This window comes from Carlito syrichta, unplaced genomic scaffold, assembly GCF_000164805.1.
Source record: "Carlito syrichta isolate Samal-C Ts95f unplaced genomic scaffold, Tarsius_syrichta-2.0.1 Scaffold312739, whole genome shotgun sequence".
NCBI lineage: Eukaryota > Metazoa > Chordata > Mammalia > Primates > Tarsiidae > Carlito > Carlito syrichta.
Window position 1 is genome coordinate 915560 of NW_007256835.1, and position 21620 is coordinate 937179.

A 21620-nucleotide genomic window follows, 5' to 3' on the forward strand; every position below is an offset into this window, starting at 1 on the left:
CCCACCCCCAGCCCCGAAACAGGAAGTCTCATCAAGTTGCCCAGGCTGGTCTTAAACCTCTAGGCTCAGACATAAGTTTTCATTACTCTTGGGTATATAAACTAGGGGTAGAATTGCTGGGTCATATGATGACTCTATGTTTTACCTTAAAGAAACTGCCAGACTGTCTTGCACAGTGACTGTATCATTTTATATTTCTACCAGCAGTGTATGAAGTTTCTGTTTTTTCCTACATCCTTGTCCACGCCTGTTGTTATCTGTTTTTACTTAAACAGCCATCCCATGGGTAGGAAACGGTATCTTACTGTGGTTTTGATTTGCATTTTCCAAATAGCTAATAATGTGGAGCATCTTTTCATGAGCTTATTGGCCACTGTATATCTTCTTTGGACAAATGCCTATTCAGATCCTTTTCCTGTTTTCTTTCTTTTGAGTTGGAGTCTCTGTCACCCAGACTGGAGTGCAGTGGCTGCTCCCGGTCACTGCAGCCTCGACCTGCTGGGCTCCAGCGATCCTTTCCACCTCAGCCTTCCAAGTAGCTGGAACTACAGGCGTGCGCTACCATGCCTGGCTAATTTTTGATTTATTGTAGAGATGATGTCTCGCCAAGTTGCCAGGCGAGTCTCGAACCCGCGGGCTCAGGTAATCTACTTACCGCGGCCTCCCAAAGTACTGGGATTACAGGCTGAGCCACCGAGCCTGATCTGTTTTTTTTTTTTAATTGGGTAATTTTATCTTTTTTTAAAATTTAAATTAGCGTCTTACTCTGTTGCCCAGGCTGGAGTGCAGTGGCATACTCACAGCCACTGCAACCTTGACCTACTGGGCTCAGGTAATCCTTCCACCTCAGCCTTCCAAATAGCTGGAACTACAGGTATGCACCACCATGCCCAGCTAATTTTTTTTATTTATTGTAGAGACAAGGTCTCCCCAAATTGCCTAGGCTGGTCTAGAACCCCTGGGCTCAAGCAATCCTAAATATAAGTCTCTGATCAAATATGTGATTTTTCAAATATTTTCTTCCATTCTATGAACTGTCTTTTTACTTTCTTGATGGCAACATTTGAAGCACAAAAGTTTTTAAGTTTGATTAAGTCTAGTCTATTTCTTCTCTTATCACTTGTGCTTATGGTATCATCTCTAAGAAAGTCTTTGCCTAACCCAATGTCATGAAGATCTAACTCCTGTATTTTCTTCAAAGAGTTTTGTAATTTTAGTTCTTAAATCTTATCTATCTTTTCTCTAGTTGCAAATTAAAATCATACTGATAGTACATACTCAACCACCCCATTCCCTTTTTTTTTTTGAGTTGGAGTCTCACTCTGTCGCCCAGACTGGAGTGCAGTGGCTGCTCCCGGCCACCGCAGCCTCTACCTGCTGGGCTCTGGCGATCCTTCCGCCTCAGCTTTCCAAGTAACCAGAATTACAGGCATGCGCTACCACACCCGGCTGAGTTTTTGATTTATTGTAGAGATGAGGTCTCGCTGCCCAGGCGGGTCTCGAACCCACGGGCTCAGGCAATCCACTCACCTCAGCCTCCCAAAGGCGCGGGATTACAGGCTGAGCCACCGAGCCCAGCCCCCACCCCCTTTTTTAATACCCAAGTGCTTTGGTAGTCCATGCCTACTTTAGTGTATGACCAGAAATTAATTGTTTATAGGAAACTGTGATTTCTAAGGCATGGGGTAAGTTTCTGCCCCATGAAAGAGGCACATGGTTAAATGTCCAAGAGTCCAAGCATAAAGCTACCCTCCTTGTATTCTATGATCAGAACTTGAGCTTCTTGCACAAAATTTAAACTTGAGAGATTTCCAGTCATATTCCTAAGATCTAAATCTTGCAAAGTATACATTTAATTGCTCTAGTTATAACTACTAAGACATAGTCACATGTTTTTGTAAGAGTCCTGTCAAGTTCCCAATGTAATCGTGACAGAGAAACTATAATTTAAGTAAAGAATTGAACTAAGATTTATTGAAGACCTGCTATATGCAAAGCATTGTGGGAAGTGCTGAGATGACTAAGTCACAGTTCCTGACTTCAAGAAGGTTATATTTTAGTGAGGATTAAAAAAACAACAATAACAACAACAACAACAACAGATATCAGAAATTTACAATAAAGAGTATTATATATTTTATTATCTAAAAAAAAGGGCTGGACACGGTAGCTCATGCCTGTAATCCCAACACTTTGGGAGGCTGAGGTGAGAGAATCGTTTGAGTCTGGGCAACATAATGAGATCTCGTCTACAAAAACTACAAAAAATTATCCGAGTGTGGTGGTGTACACCTGCAGTCTCAGCTACTGGGGAGGCTGAGGTGGGAGGATCTCTTGAGCCCGGAACGTTAAGACTACAGTGAGCCAGGATCACACCACTGCACTCTATCTAGCCTGGGCAAGAGAGTAGGACTTTGACTTACCAAAAGAGAAAGAGAGAGAGAGAGAGAGAGAGAGAGAGAGAGAGAGAGAGAGAGAGAGAGGGAGGGAGGGAGGGAGGGAGGGAGGGAGAGAGAGAGAGAGAGAGAGAGAGAGAGAGAAACTGATGGTTAAATTCAGTCTTTTTGCAGGACTCTTCTGTCCTAAAGGAATTAATGAAGGCACAAGCCCTAATTATGAGGCTCAACTAATCCTTTATTTCTATTCTATGATGTAGGAGCTCCAGCTCTAAATTACAGAAATACTCTGGGAAGGCTATGTGAAGATTTTATTTTTTATTTAAAAAAAATATGTAAGAGAACTTGGCAAGTTGAAGGAAATCCTATACAAAGTGAAAGTCTTTCTATAATGCAAAGAATACTCTTCCTTACAAGAATCATTGTCTACTCAAAGTAGAAAACTCCCCACTGTTCCCTCTGGGACATACCAAATAGTTCCATTATTTAGCTCTTTTGACTACCAAATACTTCTCTGTGTAATTTTTTTCTTTTTCTTTTTCTTTTCAGAGATACAGTCTCACTTTGTTGCCTCAGCTGGTCTCAAACTCCTGGCCTCAAGTGATCCTCCTGCCTTGGCCTCCCAAAGTGCTGGGATTATAGGCATGAGCCACCAGGCCCGACCTTCCTTTTTAATGTGTAGTTTTTTGAGTTACATCAACACCTGATTCTTTAAGTCCAAATAAAATTGAATTTGAACATGTTTTCTAGTTTCATGGTTATTATCCCTTAAGACATCTTGGCCCCCAAAATAAATTTCTTTTTTTTTCTTTTAACCCCCACATCTGGTATACTGGAAACAACCTGTAGCTTCAGGTCAAACTAATGCTTATTTTATAGAATCAAAATTATGTGCTTGCACATTAGAAAGAGAAGTTGAGGAATATTTTGGTGAGTTGCATAGTTTATCCACAGTACAACACTTTGTTTTAAGTGATTTCATCACTCAGTGAAAAGGCTGCCACAATTTCAGTGGTTTTCTAGTCACAGACAATTAAGTAAAAAAAAAAACAACAAAACCAAACCAAACCAAAACAAAACTATTAACTTTATGATTAAGCAAACCTTCAATGGGAATAGTTAGAAAGTTGTTTCAACAACTTAAAAATTGCACACAAAAATACCAGTGACAGAAACAATATATTCTAAGCTAAGAGCTGCAAAATGACCAATAAGGTTATAAAAGAAAAATTTCTATCTACATCAACTACATCAATTATTTAAATGCTATTTTAGTCACCCAAGTAAATGAAATTCACTTAAAAATTCTTTAGTAGATTTAGATGAATATTTTACTTTTTTGTCTTTGGTCTTACTTACCTTGTGGCAACAAGAGGGTAGCTATGACACGGCGATGCCCAGGCATCTCTTGTCCATGGCATACAGTCATAGAGCAGCAAATCCTTCTCAGTTACAGCCATGAGGACAGGTCTCCACTGCTGTCTTCCACCATCTAGTTTTGCCTGTTATAATGGTAAAATCCAGAAATCAGAATTAACAATAATGATATGTTTCTTTTTATTATTTTTATTTTTATTTTTTGAGTTGGAGTCTCACTCGGTCGCCCAGACCGGAGTGTAGTGGCCGCTCCTGGCCACCGCAGCCTCGACCTGCTGGGCTCTGGCGATCCTTCCGCCTCAGCCTTCCGAGTAGCTGGAATTACAGGCATGTGCTACCACACCCGGCTGATATTTTGATTTATTGTAGAGATGAGGTCTCGCTGCCCAGGCGGGTCTCGAACCTGCAGGCTCAGGCAATTCACTCACCTCAGCCTCCCAAAGGCGCGGGGATTACAGGCTGAGCCATTGAGCCCGGCTTCTTTTATTTTTTTTGAGTTGGAGTCTCACTCTGTCACCCAGGCTGGAGTGCCATGACACACTCATGACCACCCAAGTGTCGACCTTCTGGGCTCCAATGATCCTTCTGCCTCAGCCTTCCAAGTCGCCTGAACTATAAGTGTGCGCTACCACGCCCAGCTAGTTTTTGATTCATTGTAGAGACAAGGTCTCGCCAACTTGCCTGGGCTGGTCTCAAACCCGCGGGCTCAGGCAATTCACTCACCTCGGTCTCCCAAAGTGCTGGGATTACAGGCTGAGCCACCGAGTTGGCCAATGATATAGCTTTGTAAAAGTTCTTTCAGCCTGGGCACAGTGAGTGGCTCAAGCCTGTAATCCCAGTTTTTAGGAGGCTGAGGCAAGTGGATTGCCTGAGCCTGCAGTTTCAAGACCAGCCTGGGCAACATGATGAGATCTTGTCTCTACAATAAAAATAAAAAAATTAGCCAGGCGTGGTAGCGTGAGCCTGTAGTTCCAGCTACTTGGAAGGCTGAGGTGACAGGATCGCCAGAACCCAGCAGGTCGATGCTGGGGTGGCCATGAGCGTGCCACTGCACTCCAGCCTGGGCGACGGAGTGAGACTCTAACTAAAAAAAAAAGTTGTTTCAGTGATGGCCTAACACATAGGTCTCCATTTTGTTTCCCCAACCTAACAGACTTGACAAATAGCGAACATCCCATCAGGATCCTTCCCGTTGATAGGGATTCTTAATGAGGTTTGAGGTAGTATGTGCATTTGAAAAAGCTCTCCCCTAATGAGTTACAGATATTATACACTGACACAACATACTTCCCCCCATTCTATAATAATTATCACCAATTCTAATTAAATATATGGTAATATGTTCAAAACGATGATAATTTCAGTATGCTTGATGTGTAACATCTTCTAAGTACAGGACAGAAACTCCTACTACTTACTCCTACTAGTAGGATGGAAAATTCTACTACCAAATAAGGCTGTATTATCTAAGCATCAATGTTTTTCAAGTGTTTTTGATCAAGACCTAAAATTAGAAATACATTGTACACTCAACCCAATATACATATACATATATAACTAAATAAAACATTTTCTAAAACAATACAACTCCCACTATATTGTGCAATTATACTCTGACAATATCTATTCCTTTTTTAATGCTGATCATGTTGTATTCTGGAAAACCCTAATATAAACTATTGTCAAAGAATTCCCCATTATATTTTAGGAAGGTTATGTTTTAGATATGAATGTACCATTGCAGTTAATTGCATAAAGCTCAGAAATCTCTGAAAAAGCTTTAAAATGCAGAAAAACAACCACTATTTGTCCATATAGTCAAGCATCTAAGGCCCAAAAGCAAAAGACTATGTTCAAGAAATGCTCTGTCATCATCAAAACCTTTGCCCACCTCAGATGAGACTTCTGAGCAAGGACTGTTTAATAACATTGTCTTTTAACACTGATCCTTCAGCTTACTATTACAGTTTCAAGGAAAATTCAAGTTAGTGAATCACTGGTCTATTCAGGAGTTGTCTTCAGAGCCACTTTTCATTGTCTTTTTACCTTAATGATTTCTGAAAGTAATTTGGACATGAGAGAACACATTACATCCATAATCTGAAAGTGGCCTGAGTGTTTTGATTCTGTGTTATAACATCAACTACTGGGCCTCTTTATTCCTAGAGAGCCACAGACTAGATTCCAAGAGTAGGAAACAAATTCTAGCTAGTGAGGGGACCAGTGTTCTACCACGTTCTGAATGCAACAAAAAACAAAACCTAACTCTGAGAAATTAAGTAAAGCATTGTAGAAATAATTATGTATTTCTCATCAGTGAACCCTAGTTCTCTAAGAATCTATGTTAGTCTATGGGTAACTGCAATGTCTGGAAAGGGACTATAGCTCTAAAGAGGTTGTCTTAGACTTACATTTTTGGATCATAGATACCCTTAAGGGATTTCTAGTTTATGTTCACTATAAGTCTTAGTCTCCAAGATTGTCGTGGGCAATATTTATTTCTTCCTACCTTTCTTTCATTCTTTCTTTCTTTCTTTTTTTTTTTTTTAAGACAAAGTCTTACTCTGTTGCCCAGGCTAGAGTGCAGTAGTACAATCACAGCCCACTGCAGCCTCGAACTCCTGGGTTCAAGCAATCCTCCCACCTCGGCCTCCCAAGTAGCTGGGAACTACAGGCACACACTACCACATCTGGCTAATTTTTAAATTTTTTAGAGATGGGGATTGCCCAGGCTGATCTTGAACTCCTGGCCTCAAGTGATCCTCCTGCTTCAGCCTCCCAAAGCACTGAGATTACAGGCACCTGGCTCTGTTATGAATGTTATTTCAATAGAGAAAATAATATAAAATTTATCTTCCCTAAGGGTTAAAATGATTATCTGATTTTTTTTTTTTTGAGTTGGAGTCTCTCTCTGTCACCCAGATTGGAGTGTAGTGGCCGCTCCCGGCCACCGCAGTCTCAATCTGCTGGGCTCTGGCAATCCTTCCGCCTCAGCCTTCCAAGTAGCACATGCTACCACACCCAGCTATATCTGATTTTTAAAAGTAAATTTTTCCTAAGTTACAAGAAAAAGATTCTTGAAGGATAGATTAGAGTTTATACATTTGGAAAAACTAAATTAAATGTATTTCTTCCCAAAGAAGGTATTTGGGTTCCTAAAGAAAAAATGCTAATTCCAATAGAAGCAATGCCCAATTTCAAGAAGAGAATTCTTTGCTTGATTAACATTTTTTTTTTTTTTTGAGTTGGAGTCTCTGTCACCCTGGCTGGGGCACAGTGTACACTCATGGGCACTGCAGCCTCGGCCTGCTGGGCCCAGGTGATCCTTCCGCCTCAGCCTTCCAAGTAGCTAGAACTATAGGCAAGCGCCACCATGCCCAGTTAATTTTTTGATTTATTGTAGAGATGAGCTCTCGTCAAGTTGCCCGAGCTGGTCTCGAACCCATGGCTCCGGCAATCCTCTCACCTCAGCCTCCCAAAGTGCTGGGATTATAGGTATGAGTCACTGTGCCCAGCCAATAATTTTTAAAGTGTTTATTCTTTAGTTCATTTAAGCTTGTAGTTTTAGAAGATAAATCAATGTCCCGGAATGGAGATGCAGGCTTGGTGGTGCATTTTAGTGAAGTCGCAGGCTTAAGCAGCAGTTCACCATGGGGCAAGCATCTGTTCAAAACCATCCTGATGTTCCAGCGTCAGCCCAGTCCCATGGAGACGTTGCACTACCAGTGCAGCAGAAGAGAGAAACCTCAGTTGATCTCTTGACCCAGATAGGGTGATCAGTGCGGGAGACCCTGGATGACTGGATTGGGCCAGAGACCATGCACCTGGTGTCAGAGATTTTGTCCCAGATGATGTGGGCCATCTCTTCAGCCTTCTCTATGGCCTTCTTTGCTCTGTCTGGGATCTCTGCACAGCTGCTGAATGGTAATCATATCACCCTGGGCGTAGCTCACGACTGGCCAGGTCCAGACCTTCCTGCTGTGGGGAGCAGGGGCCCTGGTCATCTACTGGCTGCAGTCCCTGCTCCTCAGCTTGGTCTTGGTCCTGCTGGGGCGGATCCTGTGGGGCCTGAAGTTTGTCCTCTTCCTGGTCGGCTTTGTGGTCCAGGTGAGGTTGGTGCCTGACCCTTCCACCTGGGTCTTGCTGCCCCTCTACACCTTGCTGAGCCAGCTCACGGGCACCTGGAGGCCAAAGTACACGGGCTCAAGCGCCAGGCTGCACTGGCAGCAGAGGCGAGTGGTCAAGGGGCCCCGCAGCGTGGAGGAGTGAGCAGGAGGCCCCAAAGACATCTTCATCATACCAAAGAGCTGAGCTGCTTCTGGGCCACAGCCCTCCTGCCGGGCCTGCCCTTTCTTGCCCTGCCCTTCAGAACCCTGACCCCTGCCACAGCACCCCCAGTAGAGAGGACAGCCATTCCCCCTGCTGGTTGTGGCCTGTCTTCTGAGCTTCTTTCTCTGGGGTTGACTCTCCTAACCCTTTCTCTGCTCCCTGCCTGTCTCGACCAGTACAGGTTGGAGGGGCCTCCACTCCGCCTTCTGCATCTACTCTCCGCAAATGTCACTGCCATGGTGTCCATGACTGAACTGGCTCCCTTCTGTTTTGGCCTTGGCTTCCTCTGGACGCTCTTGTTCTCCTTTCTGCGACTGGTCCTTGGTCACATCCCCTGCTCTCTTCCAGTTTTCTCTTGCCAGCCCTAACTTCCACCAACCCAGTCCCCCAAGGCACGTTCCTGTCCCTTTCACTGCCCACAGTGGGAAAGGGTATGGGACCTGAGGATAAGGGAAGGAGGATGTAGGCCTGTGTGGCTGGTGGATGTACCCCCAGTCTGTTACAAGTACCTTAACTGCGGGCTCATCTGCTGCCATTAATATGCAAAAAGGTGCCCTGTGGCTGCCTTGTGTCAAGAAAAGAGCAGTCCCCCTCAGAATCCCCATCTGCTTCAGCCACAGCAAAGATGGCTGCTGTTTTGTAGGTATGTGCCTAGAAGTAGGACCCAGCAGTGGCCATAAGATGCCTATGGGGATGTCAGAGACCTGAAGGAGGAAGGAGGAACCACCTCCTAGTTTCCCAGTGCATGCTGTTCTTCCTGGCCCTCCACTCCCTGCCATCTTGAAGGAGTTACTGATCAGTGCCCACCCCAGCAGCCTGGGAAAAGCACAGGCAGCTGCCAGCTGCCCCCTCCCGACCAGGGTGCACCTCCGAGGCTGAGGGGCCACTTCTTCCTCTGAGGCTCTAGGGGAGTGGGTGTCTGTCTCCACCAGGCTTGATGTCTCCTCATGTGGTGAAGACTGAATGACCAGTTTTTACTGTTCAGGCTTGATGTGGAATCATTGCTGCAGTGATATACATTTTTATCAGTGTTTGGTTGGCTTTAAATAAAGTACACATCTATTTTATTATCTTGTTCTGAATAAAATGTATTTACTAAAAAAAAAATGTTGATAGTTTTCAGAGAGCATCTTTTCCCCTCTTCTATTTACTACTGGAGAAAAATGAACCCTTAGCTGGGCATGGTGGCTCACATCTGTGATCACAGCACTTTGGCAAGAGGATTGCCTGAGCCCAGGGTTCGAGACCAGCCTGGGCAACTTGGCAAGATCTCGTCTCTACAATAAATCAAAAAATTAGCTGGGTGTGGTGGTGTGTGCCTATAGTTCCAGCTACTTGGAAGGCTGAGGTGGAAGGATTGCCTGAACCCAGCAGGTTGAGGCCGCGGTGGCTGTGAGCATGCTACTACACTCTAGCCTGGGTGACAGAGTGAGACTCCAACTCAAAAACAAAAAGAATTCTCAATTTTAGTCATTCTGGTTGTCCATCTGCCTTAACTTTTAGGGATACCATTTGCTTTCAGTGAAGTAAACATGTTGCCTGCTATATATAGTATGTGTTTTAGGTTGTGGTATCAGCACAAGCATCCTTAGGTCTCCATTTTTGAGTTTTTGGCTGGAGAAAAAAGAGATACTAATGTTGAGGTTTTACTTTGTTTGTATTTCAACATCCATACATATATATACCTGGCCAAACAAGAGTCTGCTTCAAACCTTAATTTCTAATAAAAAGATGAAAAAAATAAGTAATAGTTATTATTTATTCCTTAAATCTCTTAATCTTATAAATATTTCCTTTAGACAGGTGATATACTTCTGTTCTTATTTTACTATTACAATAGAAGAAGGAGCACAAAAAGTACATAAATCATTATATTTCTGAGATCAAGAGATGAGCAAAAAAATCATCATACAAATCCCAATTTAGTGTATATGTTCCTTAGTTTGAATCTTTACACAATTTGGGAGTTACCAGGGACAAATTAGGAACTGTTAAAAACAAAGCTTTTCTTTGGCTTTCTTGACTTTTCTCAGCAACACCCAAATGCTTAAAAAACATAATTTAATCGATAATACATGTCCTCCATTTGGTGATCTCAAAGAAAATTTCCTTTAAGAACATAACCAGACTCCAAAAGCACTGTCAACAGAAGCAAAAAATAGACAAATGGAATTATATTAAAAAGCTTCTGTACAGCAAAGGAAATAACGGAGTGAACAGAAATCCCACAGAATGGGAGAACATATTCACAAATCCTACATCAAAAAGGGGCTACTATCCAAATTACACAAGAAACTCAAAATACTCAACAAGAAAACAGATCCTAGTGGCTCAAGTCTGTAATCTCATCACTTTGGGAGGCCAAGGCAGGAGGATTGCTTGAGCCCAGGATTTTGAAGTCAGTTTGGGCAACACAGACCTTGTCTCTACAAAAATAATAAAAACAATAAATAAATAAATTAGCTGGGCATGGTGGTACGTGCCTGTTGTCCTGGCTACTCGGGAAGCCGAGATGGGAGGATTGCTTGAGACCAGGAGTTTGAGGCTGTAGTGAGTTATGATTATGCCACTGTACTCCATCCAGTCTGGATGACAGTAAGACCCTGACTCAAAAATAAACAAATAAATGAATAACCCTACTAAAAAATGGGCAAAGGATTTAAATGGACATTTCTCAAAAGACATCAGATATATTAAAACATGCTCAATATCATAAATTGCTCTACCAAAATGTCACTTGTACATGCATGTTTATAGCTGCACTATTCACAATAGCAAAAACATAGAACCAACTCTACTGCCCAACAAAAGTGGACTGGATAAAGAAAATGTGGTATATATATATATATATATACAAAGGAGTATTATGTAGCCATAAAGGACAAAATCATGAACTTTGCAGCAAATTGGATGGAGGTGGAGACCATCATACTTAGTGATCTATCACAGAAACAAAGAATTGAATACCGAATGTTCTCACTTGTGAGACCTGGACATTAATCACATTACCACATGCGAGGGATCAGCAGTAGCTGGACACTGCCAGGGAAAGGGGATGGGGTGGCATGTAGCACCACAAAAGGTACCTGGTCCTAAACCTAAAGTGAGAGCCAGTCAGAGGTCCAAATTTCACTTGCACACAGCCTGCTTTTATAGCTAATCCTTGTATGGACTTGAACCCCATATCTCTATAACAAAATAAAAACGCTCAAGATCTCTAATCACCAGAGAAATGCAAATTAAAACCACAATGAGATAACATCTCATACCTGTTAGTATCAAAAGGATGAAAGATAAACATTGGCAAGGATGTGGAGAAAAGGGAACCCTGTTGGTGGGAATGTAAATTAGTACATTATGGAAAATAGTATGGAGGTCTTCAAAAACTAAAAATAGAATTACCATACAATCTAGCAATTCCACTTCTGGGTATATATCCAGAGGAACCGGAATCAGTATGTTGAAGATGTCCACATTCCCATGTTCACTGCAACATTATTTGCAATAGCCAAGATATTAAAACAACTGAAGTGCCCATCAATGGATTTTTTTAAATGTGGTACATATACACACAATAGCATATTATTCAGTCAGGAAATTCTGTCACTAAGACAATATGGATGAACTTAGAGGATATTATGATAAGTAAAATAAGCCAGGCACACAGAGAGAGACAAATACCATAAGATCTCACTCATGTGGAATCTAAAACTATTGAATTTATAGAAGTAGAGAGTAGAATGGTGGTTACCAGAGGCTCGAGGTTTAGGGGTAGAAGGGGAAAGGAAAGATGCTGGTCAAAGGGTACAAAGTTTCAGTTAGACAGGGTGAGTAAGTTCTGATGATCTACTGCATAGCATGGTGACTACAGTTAATAATAATGTGCTGTGCATTTCAAAATAGCTAAAAGAAAAGATTTCAAATGTACTCACCACTAAGAAATCATAATTATTTGAGGTGATGGACAGGTTAATTTGATCATTTCACAATGTATACATGTTTCAAAACATCACATTGTATCCCCAAAAATATATGTAATTACTTTTTCTTTTATTCTTCTTTTTTTTTTTTTTTTGAGTCAGAGTCTTACTCTGTCACCCAGGCTGGAGTACAGTGGCACACTCACAGCCACCACAGTTTCAACATGCTGGGCTCAGGCAATCCTTCCACTTCAGCCTTCTGAGTAGCTGGAACTACAGTCGTGAACACAACGCCCAGCTAATTTTTTGATTTATTGTAGAGATGAGGTCTCACCATGCTGCCCAGGCTGGTCTCAAACCTGTGGCTCAGGTAATCCTCTTGCCTCAGTCTCCCAAAGTAGTGGGATTACAGGCTTGAGCCGCCAAGTCCAGACTGTAATTACCTTTGTCAATTTTTAAAAATACCGTAAAAATGGTACATGCAAAAAAAAAAAAAGGAAAATAATCAATTAAAAGCTAAAATATTAGTCACATAAAAATCAGTATAAAGAGGTAGAAGTCCCTATGTGAAGAACAGATTATCTAATATCTGTAATATAGATATTCTGCTTTAAACAAACTCAATTTATGACAATGTGAAGTTAAAAAAAAAAGATCAATTAAGGAGAGATCAGTTCAAATTGAATAAATGATCCTTCCTTAACTTATCTGCCCTAAATGTCTATCTTTTCTAAGTACAACTGAAACAATTTCATTTATTTATTTATTTTTTTGAGTTGGAGTCTCCCTCTGTCACCCAGACTGGAGTGCAGTAGCACGCTCCTGGCCACCGCAGCCTCAACTTGCTGAGCTCTGGCGGTCCTTCTGCCTCAGTCTTCCAGCTAGCTGGAATTACAGGCATGCACTACCCCGCCTGGCTAATTTTTGATTTATTGTAGAGGTGAGATCTTGCCAAGTTGCCCAGGCGGGTCTCGAACTCGCAGGCTCAAGCAATCCACTCACCTCAGCCTCCCAAAGTGCTGCTGCTTACAGGCTGAGCCACCGAGCCCGGCTCATTTCATTTCATTTATTTTATTTTATTTTTAAGTTGGAGTCTCACTCTGTCGTCCAGACTGGAGTGCAGTGGCCGCTCGTGGCCACCGCAGCCTCGACCTGCTGGGCTTCGGCGATCCTTCCGCCTCAGCCTTCCAAGTAGCTGGAACTACAGGCGCGCGCTACCACGCCCAGCTAATTTTTTGATTTATTGTAGAGGTGAGGTCTCGCCAAGTTGCCCAGGCGGGTCTCAAACCCGCAGGCTCAGGCAATTCACTCACCTCAGCCTCCCAAAGCACGGGATTACAGGCTGAGCCACCGACCCCAGCTTTATTTTATTTTTTATTTTAAATACGTGGGTATAATTCAGGGTTAGGTATACAAATGTTCATTATACAGGTATCCTTGTTGATGAGGTGTGCCCCTCCCTCCCCTGGCAGTTTCCCTCAACTGCCAATCCCACGCTCCCTCCCCTGGAAGTTTCCCACTACTGCCAATCCCTTTCTTGTAATATTATGATAATTATTCAAGGTCTGCTTTTAAGTGAGAACATATGGTACTCTGTTCTTTGTTTTTGTGATAGATCACTGAGTACGATAGACTCTAAAACCATCCAAGTTGCTGTGAAGTCCATGTTTATCCTTCTTTATGGCTGCATAATATTCCATTGTGTGTATGTACTACATTTTTTTATCTAGTCCAGCTTTGATGGGTAGCATGGTTGGTTCCATGTTTTTGCTATTGTGAATAGAGCTGCAGCAAACATGTGTGTGCAGGTATATTTTTTGTAGAATGATTTGAGTCCCTCTGGGTATATTCCCAATAGGGGGATTTGCTGGATCATACAGAAGGTCAATTTCTAGTTCTTTCAGATATCACCACACTGTCTTCCAAAGAGGTTGCACTAGTTTGCATTCCCACCAGCAGTGTAAAAGTGTTCCTTTTTCTCCACATCCTCATCAGCATCTGTTGTTTATTTTATTAATGATAGCCATTCTTACTGGGGTAGGAGGTATCTCAAAGTGGTTTTGATTTGCATTTCTCTGATGATTAGTGAGGCTGAGCACTTTTTCACGTGTCTGTTGGCTGCCCGTATATCTTCTTTTGAGAAATGTCTATTCATGTCTTTTGTTCATTTTTTTTTTTTTTTTTTTGAGTTGAAGTCTCACTCTGCCTCTCAGACTGGAGTGCACTGGCTGCTCCCAGCCACTGTAGCCTCGACCTGCTGGGCTCCGGTGATCCTTCCGCCTCAGCCTTCCAAGTAGCTGGAACTACAGGCGCGCACTACCATGCCTGGCTGATTTTTGATTTATTGTAGAGATGAGGTCTCGCCAAGTTGCCCAGGCGGGTCTCGAACCCGCGGGCTCAGGCAATTCACTCACCTCAGCCTTGCAAAGCATGGGATTACAGGCTGAGCCAACAAGCCCAGCTTGTCCACTTTTTAATGGGGCTGTTTTCTTCTTTTCGGCTCATTTGAGTTACTTGTAGATTCTAACTGTTAGGCTTTTGTCAGATATACAGATGGCAAATATTTTTTCCCATTCTGTGGGCTGTCTCCCTGAAACTGTTTCATTTATATGCAAGCTTTCCAGGAAACACACCTCTTGCCAAAAGGACTGTCTACTCATGTTAAACAGATTACATGACCCAATTTTTTCTTGATCATTTTCATACTCATAAAACCAACCAATCTTAATAGTAGAAAGCTTTGGCATTTATCTAGTTGAATGCTTATTAGGTACATAATATAACACCTCTAAGAAATGGTATCCAGTCTTGTTTAAACACCTTATTCTGAGAGTGATATTTGATTTAAGATACCCAAGCAATTACTTCAAAAAGTAAAAATTATAAGTATTTTAGAAATAATACTTTGAATTGGTTCAGTGATATTATTTTTAAGGTGGTTGAAACACCCCCACTTAATATTATTTCCCAACCCTGATCTTGTGTTCTTGGATAATACTTTATAATTAGTGACCTGTTTATTTGCCTTTTGTATGTATCAAACAAATAAAAAAACTACTGATCATCTATTATACACATACTAGGTTAAATTCTTTAGAGGCAATAAGGATTAAAAAAATTGTGTCTTCCAAGAGTTCCCAATTGAGTAGTGGAAACACACACATAAATATGGTCCATAAAAGACAGACTGTAATGAATTGGTGGCTTTATTTTTCTCCTTTCTAGCATAAACAAAACTACATTCACCTAAAAAGTCTGGTAACTTTCAAACATTGCTGGTAGGAATCTAAATGAGCACAACTCCAATGGAAAGCAATTTGGCAATATTTGTCAAAATTACAAATGTAGGCCAGGTGTGTGGCTCATGCCTGTAATCTCAGCACTGTGGAGGGTGGAAGCGAGAGGATTGCCTGAGCCCAGGGTTCACGACCATCGTGGGAAACTCGGCAAGACTCATCTCTAGATATTCTCTAATTAAAAAAAAAATTCACCAGGCGTGGTGGCATGCACCTATGGTTCCAGCTACTTGGGAGGCTGAGATGGAACGATAGCCTGTGCCAGGGAGGTCGAGGCTATGATGGCTGTGAGCATGCCACTGCACTCCAGCCTGAGTGACAGAGTGAGACTCTGACCCCCGCCCTCCCCTGCAAAAATTACAAATGCATATACCCGTGCAGTAGTTTTAAAATATGCAGATAAATCCTTTAGGTCTCTCTTCCCTTCAAGAGGAGAATCCTGTTCTCATTTGTTTAGCAGCAAATAAAGAATAAAAGAAGTTGAAGACTGAATTTCCTTCCCTTGGGTGTAAGGCTGTACTTAGAGATTTGCTTCTGTTTTGTTTTTGGTTTCTTTTGGTGAGAAAGCAGGAGTTTGTTAAGAAGACAAAAAAGCTCCCAAGTAGGAGGGGACCTGAAAGAAGGTTGCCCAACACTCATTTCTAATGAAATGAATAAAGAAAAAGTAACAGTGTATGACTTCTGAGACTAGGTCATAAAAGGCATTGTGGCTTCCATTTTGTTGTCTCTCTCAGATCACAGGTTTTGGGAAAAAATAGTAGTCATGTCTTAAGGACACTCAAGCAGCCCTGTAGGAAGATCAATATGGTAAGGAACTGAGGACTTCTGCCAACAGCCAGGAGGAAACTGAGGCCTCCTGCTAACAGCTTCCTGCATGAATCATCTTGGAAGCAGACCTGCAGACCACAGTCAAGTCCTCAGATGACTACCACTCTGACTAATCTGATTGCTAGATTGCAACTTCGCAAGAGATGCTGGGCTAGAATCACCCAGCTAAGCCACTATCAGACTCCTTAGAAACTGTGTGAGGTGAATACTTGTTCTTTTAAGCCACCAAGTCTTGGAGGCAATGTTATACAGTGACACAACACTTTACCCTTTACCCTAGCACTTCGGGGGGATTTATGCTACAGGAATAGAAATAACCCCTACTCTCTGAACTCTCACTATCCAAGCTTAGTAACTGATGTAAACTTTTTGATGAATCTCTTACTGACCAAAGTTTTAGTACTTACTATCAGAAACTTAAGAACCAAATATCTTCAGATAACGTGGATTCCCTTGTTTTCTGATTTATTTATTTATTTATCTTTTTTTCTTTTTTGAGTTGGAGTCTCACTCTGTCGCCCAGACTGGAGAGCAGTGGCTGCTTCCGGCCACCGCAGCCTCGACCTGCTGGGCTCCGGCGATCCTTCCGCCTCTGCCTTCTGAGTAGCTGGAATTACAGGCGCGCGCTACCATTCCCGGCTGATTTTTTTATTTATTGTAGAGATGAGGTTTCGCCACATTGCCCAGGCGGGTCTCGAACCCGCGGGCTCAGGCAATCCACTCACCTCAGCCTCCCAAAGGCGCGGGATTACAGGCTGAGCCACTGAGCCCGGCTATTTTTTTCTTTTTTTGAGTTGAAGTCTCACTCTGTTGCCCAGATTGGAGTGCAATGACACGCTCGCGGCCACCACAGCCTCGACCTGCTGGGCTCCGCGATCCCTCCGCTCAGCCTTCCAAGTAGCTGGAACTACAGGCGTGCACTACCATGCCCGGCTAATTTTTTTATTTATTGTAGTTGCCCAGGCGGGTCTCGAACCCGCGGGCTCAGGCAATCCACTCACCTCAGCCTCCCAAAGGCGCGGGATTACAGGCTGAGCCACTGAGCCCGGCTATTTTTTTCTTTTTTTGAGTTGAAGTCTCACTCTGTTGCCCAGATTGGAGTGCAATGACACGCTCGCGGCCACCACAGCCTCGACCTGCTGGGCTCCGCGATCCCTCCGCTCAGCCTTCCAAGTAGCTGGAACTACAGGCGTGCACTACCATGCCCGGCTAATTTTTTTATTTATTGTAGTTGCCCAGGCGGGTCTCGAACCCGCGGGCTCAGGCAATCCACTCACCTCAGCCTCCCAAAGGCGCGGGATTACAGGCTGAGCCACTGAGCCCGGCTATTTTTTTCTTTTTTTGAGTTGAAGTCTCACTCTGTTGCCCAGATTGGAGTGCAATGACACGCTCGCGGCCACCACAGCCTCGACCTGCTGGGCTCCGCGATCCCTCCGCTCAGCCTTCCAAGTAGCTGGAACTACAGGCGTGCACTACCATGCCCGGCTAATTTTTTTATTTATTGTAGTTGCCCAGGCGGGTCTCGAACCCGCGGGCTCAGGCAATCCACTCACCTCAGCCTCCCAAAGGCGCGGGATTACAGGCTGAGCCACTGAGCCCGGCTATTTTTTTCTTTTTTTGAGTTGAAGTCTCACTCTGTTGCCCAGATTGGAGTGCAATGACACGCTCGCGGCCACCACAGCCTCGACCTGCTGGGCTCCGCGATCCCTCCGCTCAGCCTTCCAAGTAGCTGGAACTACAGGCGTGCACTACCATGCCCGGCTAATTTTTTTATTTATTGTAGTTGCCCAGGCGGGTCTCGAACCCGCGGGCTCAGGCAATCCACTCACCTCAGCCTCCCAAAGGCGCGGGATTACAGGCTGAGCCACTGAGCCCGGCTATTTTTTTCTTTTTTTGAGTTGAAGTCTCACTCTGTTGCCCAGATTGGAGTGCAATGACACGCTCGCGGCCACCACAGCCTCGACCTGCTGGGCTCCGCGATCCCTCCGCTCAGCCTTCCAAGTAGCTGGAACTACAGGCGTGCACTACCATGCCCGGCTAATTTTTTTATTTATTGTAGTTGCCCAGGCGGGTCTCGAACCCGCGGGCTCAGGCAATCCACTCACCTTGACCTCCCAAAGTGCGGGATTACAGGCTGAGCCACAGAGCCCAGCCTGTTACTACCTTTTTAAGATCATGAAGAGTATTACATTGTTGAAAGCACAGAACAATTACCACTCAATTCAGTTTTCGACTAGCATATAAATATAGATTTGACTTGAACTATCCAGACAATCATAGAATAAAATAATAAGAGTCAATGATAAACACAACTAAAATGTCAAAACTTTCAAAGTCAAGTACTCATATCATGATTTTCATTGTTTCTTTGCATAGTTATTCTAATTATGCTTTATAGAAATGATCACTCTACTAATTGTGTTCTCATGTATTATAATTTTATTTGAAACGTTCATAAAATTTCAGAGATTTAAAAAAAAAAGTTTACTGGCATCCAAAATTAGCCCCACAGCACAATCACCTGGGGAACTACCAAACAAGACCATCAGGTTCCACCACAGATCTACCAAATGAGAACTTTGTTGGGGTAAAAATTATTTACAAATAACAAAATCAACCCTGACTCAAAAAAAGAAAAAAAAAATCAGAACTTTGTTGGGGTGGGGGGCCTGAACTGAGAAATGTACTTAAAACAAAACCAAGCTCAAAAATGAAAGAATAAAAATCTTCCTAGGCTGATTCTGATGTATTTGGGATCCAATGATCTAGTCCACTCTCTGCTCCTTTGAACACATGAAGAAACTAGGATCTAAAGTGGTGAAGTTTAAAAATATCTAAAACCAATGAAAAACAGAGCTAGCACTTGAACATTCATCCCTGAACCCCCAGTCTAGTCTCCTTTTTAAAAAAAAAATTTTTTTTTGTAGAGACAGGGTTTTGTTGTGTTGCCAGGTTGGTCTCAAACTCCTGTCCTCAAGCAATCCTCCCACCTAAGCCTTCAAAAGTGCTGGGATTAGCTGGGCTCAGTGACTCAGCCTGTAATCCTGTGCTTTGGGAGGCTGAGGTAAGTGGATTGCCTGAGCCTGCAGGTTCGAAACCCACCTGGGTAACTTGGCGAGACCTCATCTCTAAAATAAATTAAAAAATTAGCTGGGCGTGGTGGCACAAGCCTGTAGTTTCAGCTACTGGAAGGCTGAGGTGGAAGACTCACCGGAGTCCAGCAGGTCGAGGCCGTGGTGGCCGGGAGTGGCCACTGCACTCCAGTTTGGGTGACAGAGTGAGACTCCAACTCAAAAAGAAAAAAAAAAAAGTGCTGGAATTATAGGTGTGAGACAATGTGCCTGCCCCCGTCTCCTTTTCTCAACTCCCCTTGACACAGCTGACTGTAAAGGACTCAAATGAAAAAGGATGTAGCCGGGCTCGGTGGCTCAGTCTGTAATCCTGCGCCTTTGGGAGGCTGAGGTGAGTGGATTGCCTGAGTCCGCGGGTTCGAGACCCGCCTGGGCAGCGAGACCTCATCTCTACAATTAAAAAAAAAAAAAAAAAAAAATCAGCCAGGCATGGTAGTGCATGCCTGTAATTCCGGCTACTTGGAAGGCTGAGGTGGAAGGATCGTTGGAGCCCAGCTGGTCGAGGCTGCGGTGGCTGGGAGCGGCCACTGCACTCCAGTCTGGGCAACAGAGTGAGACTCCAACTCAAAAAAAAGAAAAGAAAAGAAAAGAAAAAGGATGTAACATAATGTTACACAGAACTTTTATCCTTTCTTTGTCAATACTGGGACCTAAAATAGTTTGAATTTTCAGGTCCTTCCTTTTCTTTCACTCGACATTCATTAAGACTTTCTTGTTCCTCTTCATTTTTCAGCTATGGAAGACAATTGTACCTTTGTCTAATGGTTTATAAAATATTTTGTATATTTTTATACTTTTCCCAGAGCAGGGGTGTAAACTATAGTCTGCTGCCCCTGAAAATTCCAGTGGACTAAAACAAGGGGTATGACCTCTGGGCCAAATCTGTTTACCTGTTTACCTGTCTTTGTGAATAAAGTTTTACTGAAACACAGTCATATCTGTTCATTTTCATAGTGTCTATGACTGTTTACTTACTACAATGGCAGAGTTAAATAGTTGTGATGCTATCTGGTTCTTTACAAAAAAAGGTTGCTGATTCTTGTCTAAGATCATGAAAATTACCTTCTGTTATTAAGGATAGACACGTTAATAATAACTTCTTTTTAGTTACATGGTGATGGTGATTATCATGATAGTCAATTCTTCTGGTGGATGTGATAATTAGCAATAAATAGCTAAAAGATAGAAAGGGGAAAAGGGAGGAGGAACAAAAGACTGACAAAATATCTGCAAACATATCCAGGATCTATCTGCATGATAAATATTACAGATGTATGAAATGGGAGAGCCATCCTGGGTCTGAACAGACACCAGGTGAGATCCTGTCCTGCCTCCCAGCCTACCTGTTCTGCTAGCCAGGCAATGTGCTTGACCTCCTTGCTGCCTCCTGCTGTACTGGTTGCACCAAGCATGGCATTGAGTTCAGCCAACACCTGTGGGAGGAGAGCCATTATGTTGGTGTGGATAGCTACAAACCAGGAGTGTGCTGTGGCTGTATCCTTGCAGCGCAGGATCAACGTGTTCCTGCTATCAGGAGAATGTAGTTCTATCAATCTGTATGGAAAAAGAAAAAAAAAAAAAGCAAGAAGTTATCAAATCTGCCAGAGTTTCACATATATAACTGCAAATCTATTTTAATGCTGCATTCCTCAGACATATTTGCATACTCAATTTATAAAGATACTTTCTCTTAATTCCCTGGAGTCCAATTCCAAAAAAAACCACATATGGAAAGATAATCATCAGAAATACCAACCACTGGATCTGTTGTTTCAGTGTGTTAATGTAATGAGCTAAGATGAGGGAAACTATTGTATAGTCCAGAGTAGAATACTTCATGTTTCCTTAATTTTCATGTCAAAGAAATGGAAAGCATCCTTGCTGAACCTCACAGGCACATTGTAAAGAAGGAATTGATAATCTTTTAAACACTGAGGAAATTTTGGTATAAGGTAGTGCCAGGTTAAAAAGACCTACTGCCAAATAATACACTGAAACTTACATTATGTGAAATAAAGAGAAAGGAAACTAGCAGAAGAATACTGCTCCCTATAAAAATTTGGAACTGTGTTTTAGTATCTGGATAACAGTACATGATTAAATCATCCACTGAGTCATGAGAGAAAAATAGTTAAGGGATCTTTAACACCGTGACTGTGCTGTATTAGTTAATACTCACTGAGAACAATCTATGCTTCCAAAGTAACCAGTCTATATTTCAAAAGAAATTAGCTAAATTTTTTTTTTTTTTTTTGAGTTGGAGTCTCACTCTGTCACCCAGACTGGAGTGCAGTGGCCGCTCCCGGCCCCTGCAGCCTCGATCTGCTAGGCTCCGGTGATCCT

General features: G+C 42.7%; 1 protein-coding gene and 1 pseudogene across 1 annotated transcript in view; one reads left to right on the forward strand and one right to left on the reverse strand.

Moving 5' to 3' along the window:
* Positions 1-21620, reverse strand: part of VPS4A (vacuolar protein sorting 4 homolog A) — a 176001-nt gene that overhangs the window by 76753 nt on the left and 77628 nt on the right. The window contains exons 3-4 of the mRNA XM_021718565.1: positions 20621-20831; positions 3756-3898 (exon numbers count right to left, since the gene is read on the reverse strand). Of these exons, the coding sequence (XP_021574240.1) occupies positions 3756-3898; positions 20621-20831 (354 nt within the window). The remainder of the gene's footprint in view (positions 1-3755; positions 3899-20620; positions 20832-21620) is intronic.
* LOC110596709 lies at positions 7424-8042 on the forward strand (annotated as a pseudogene).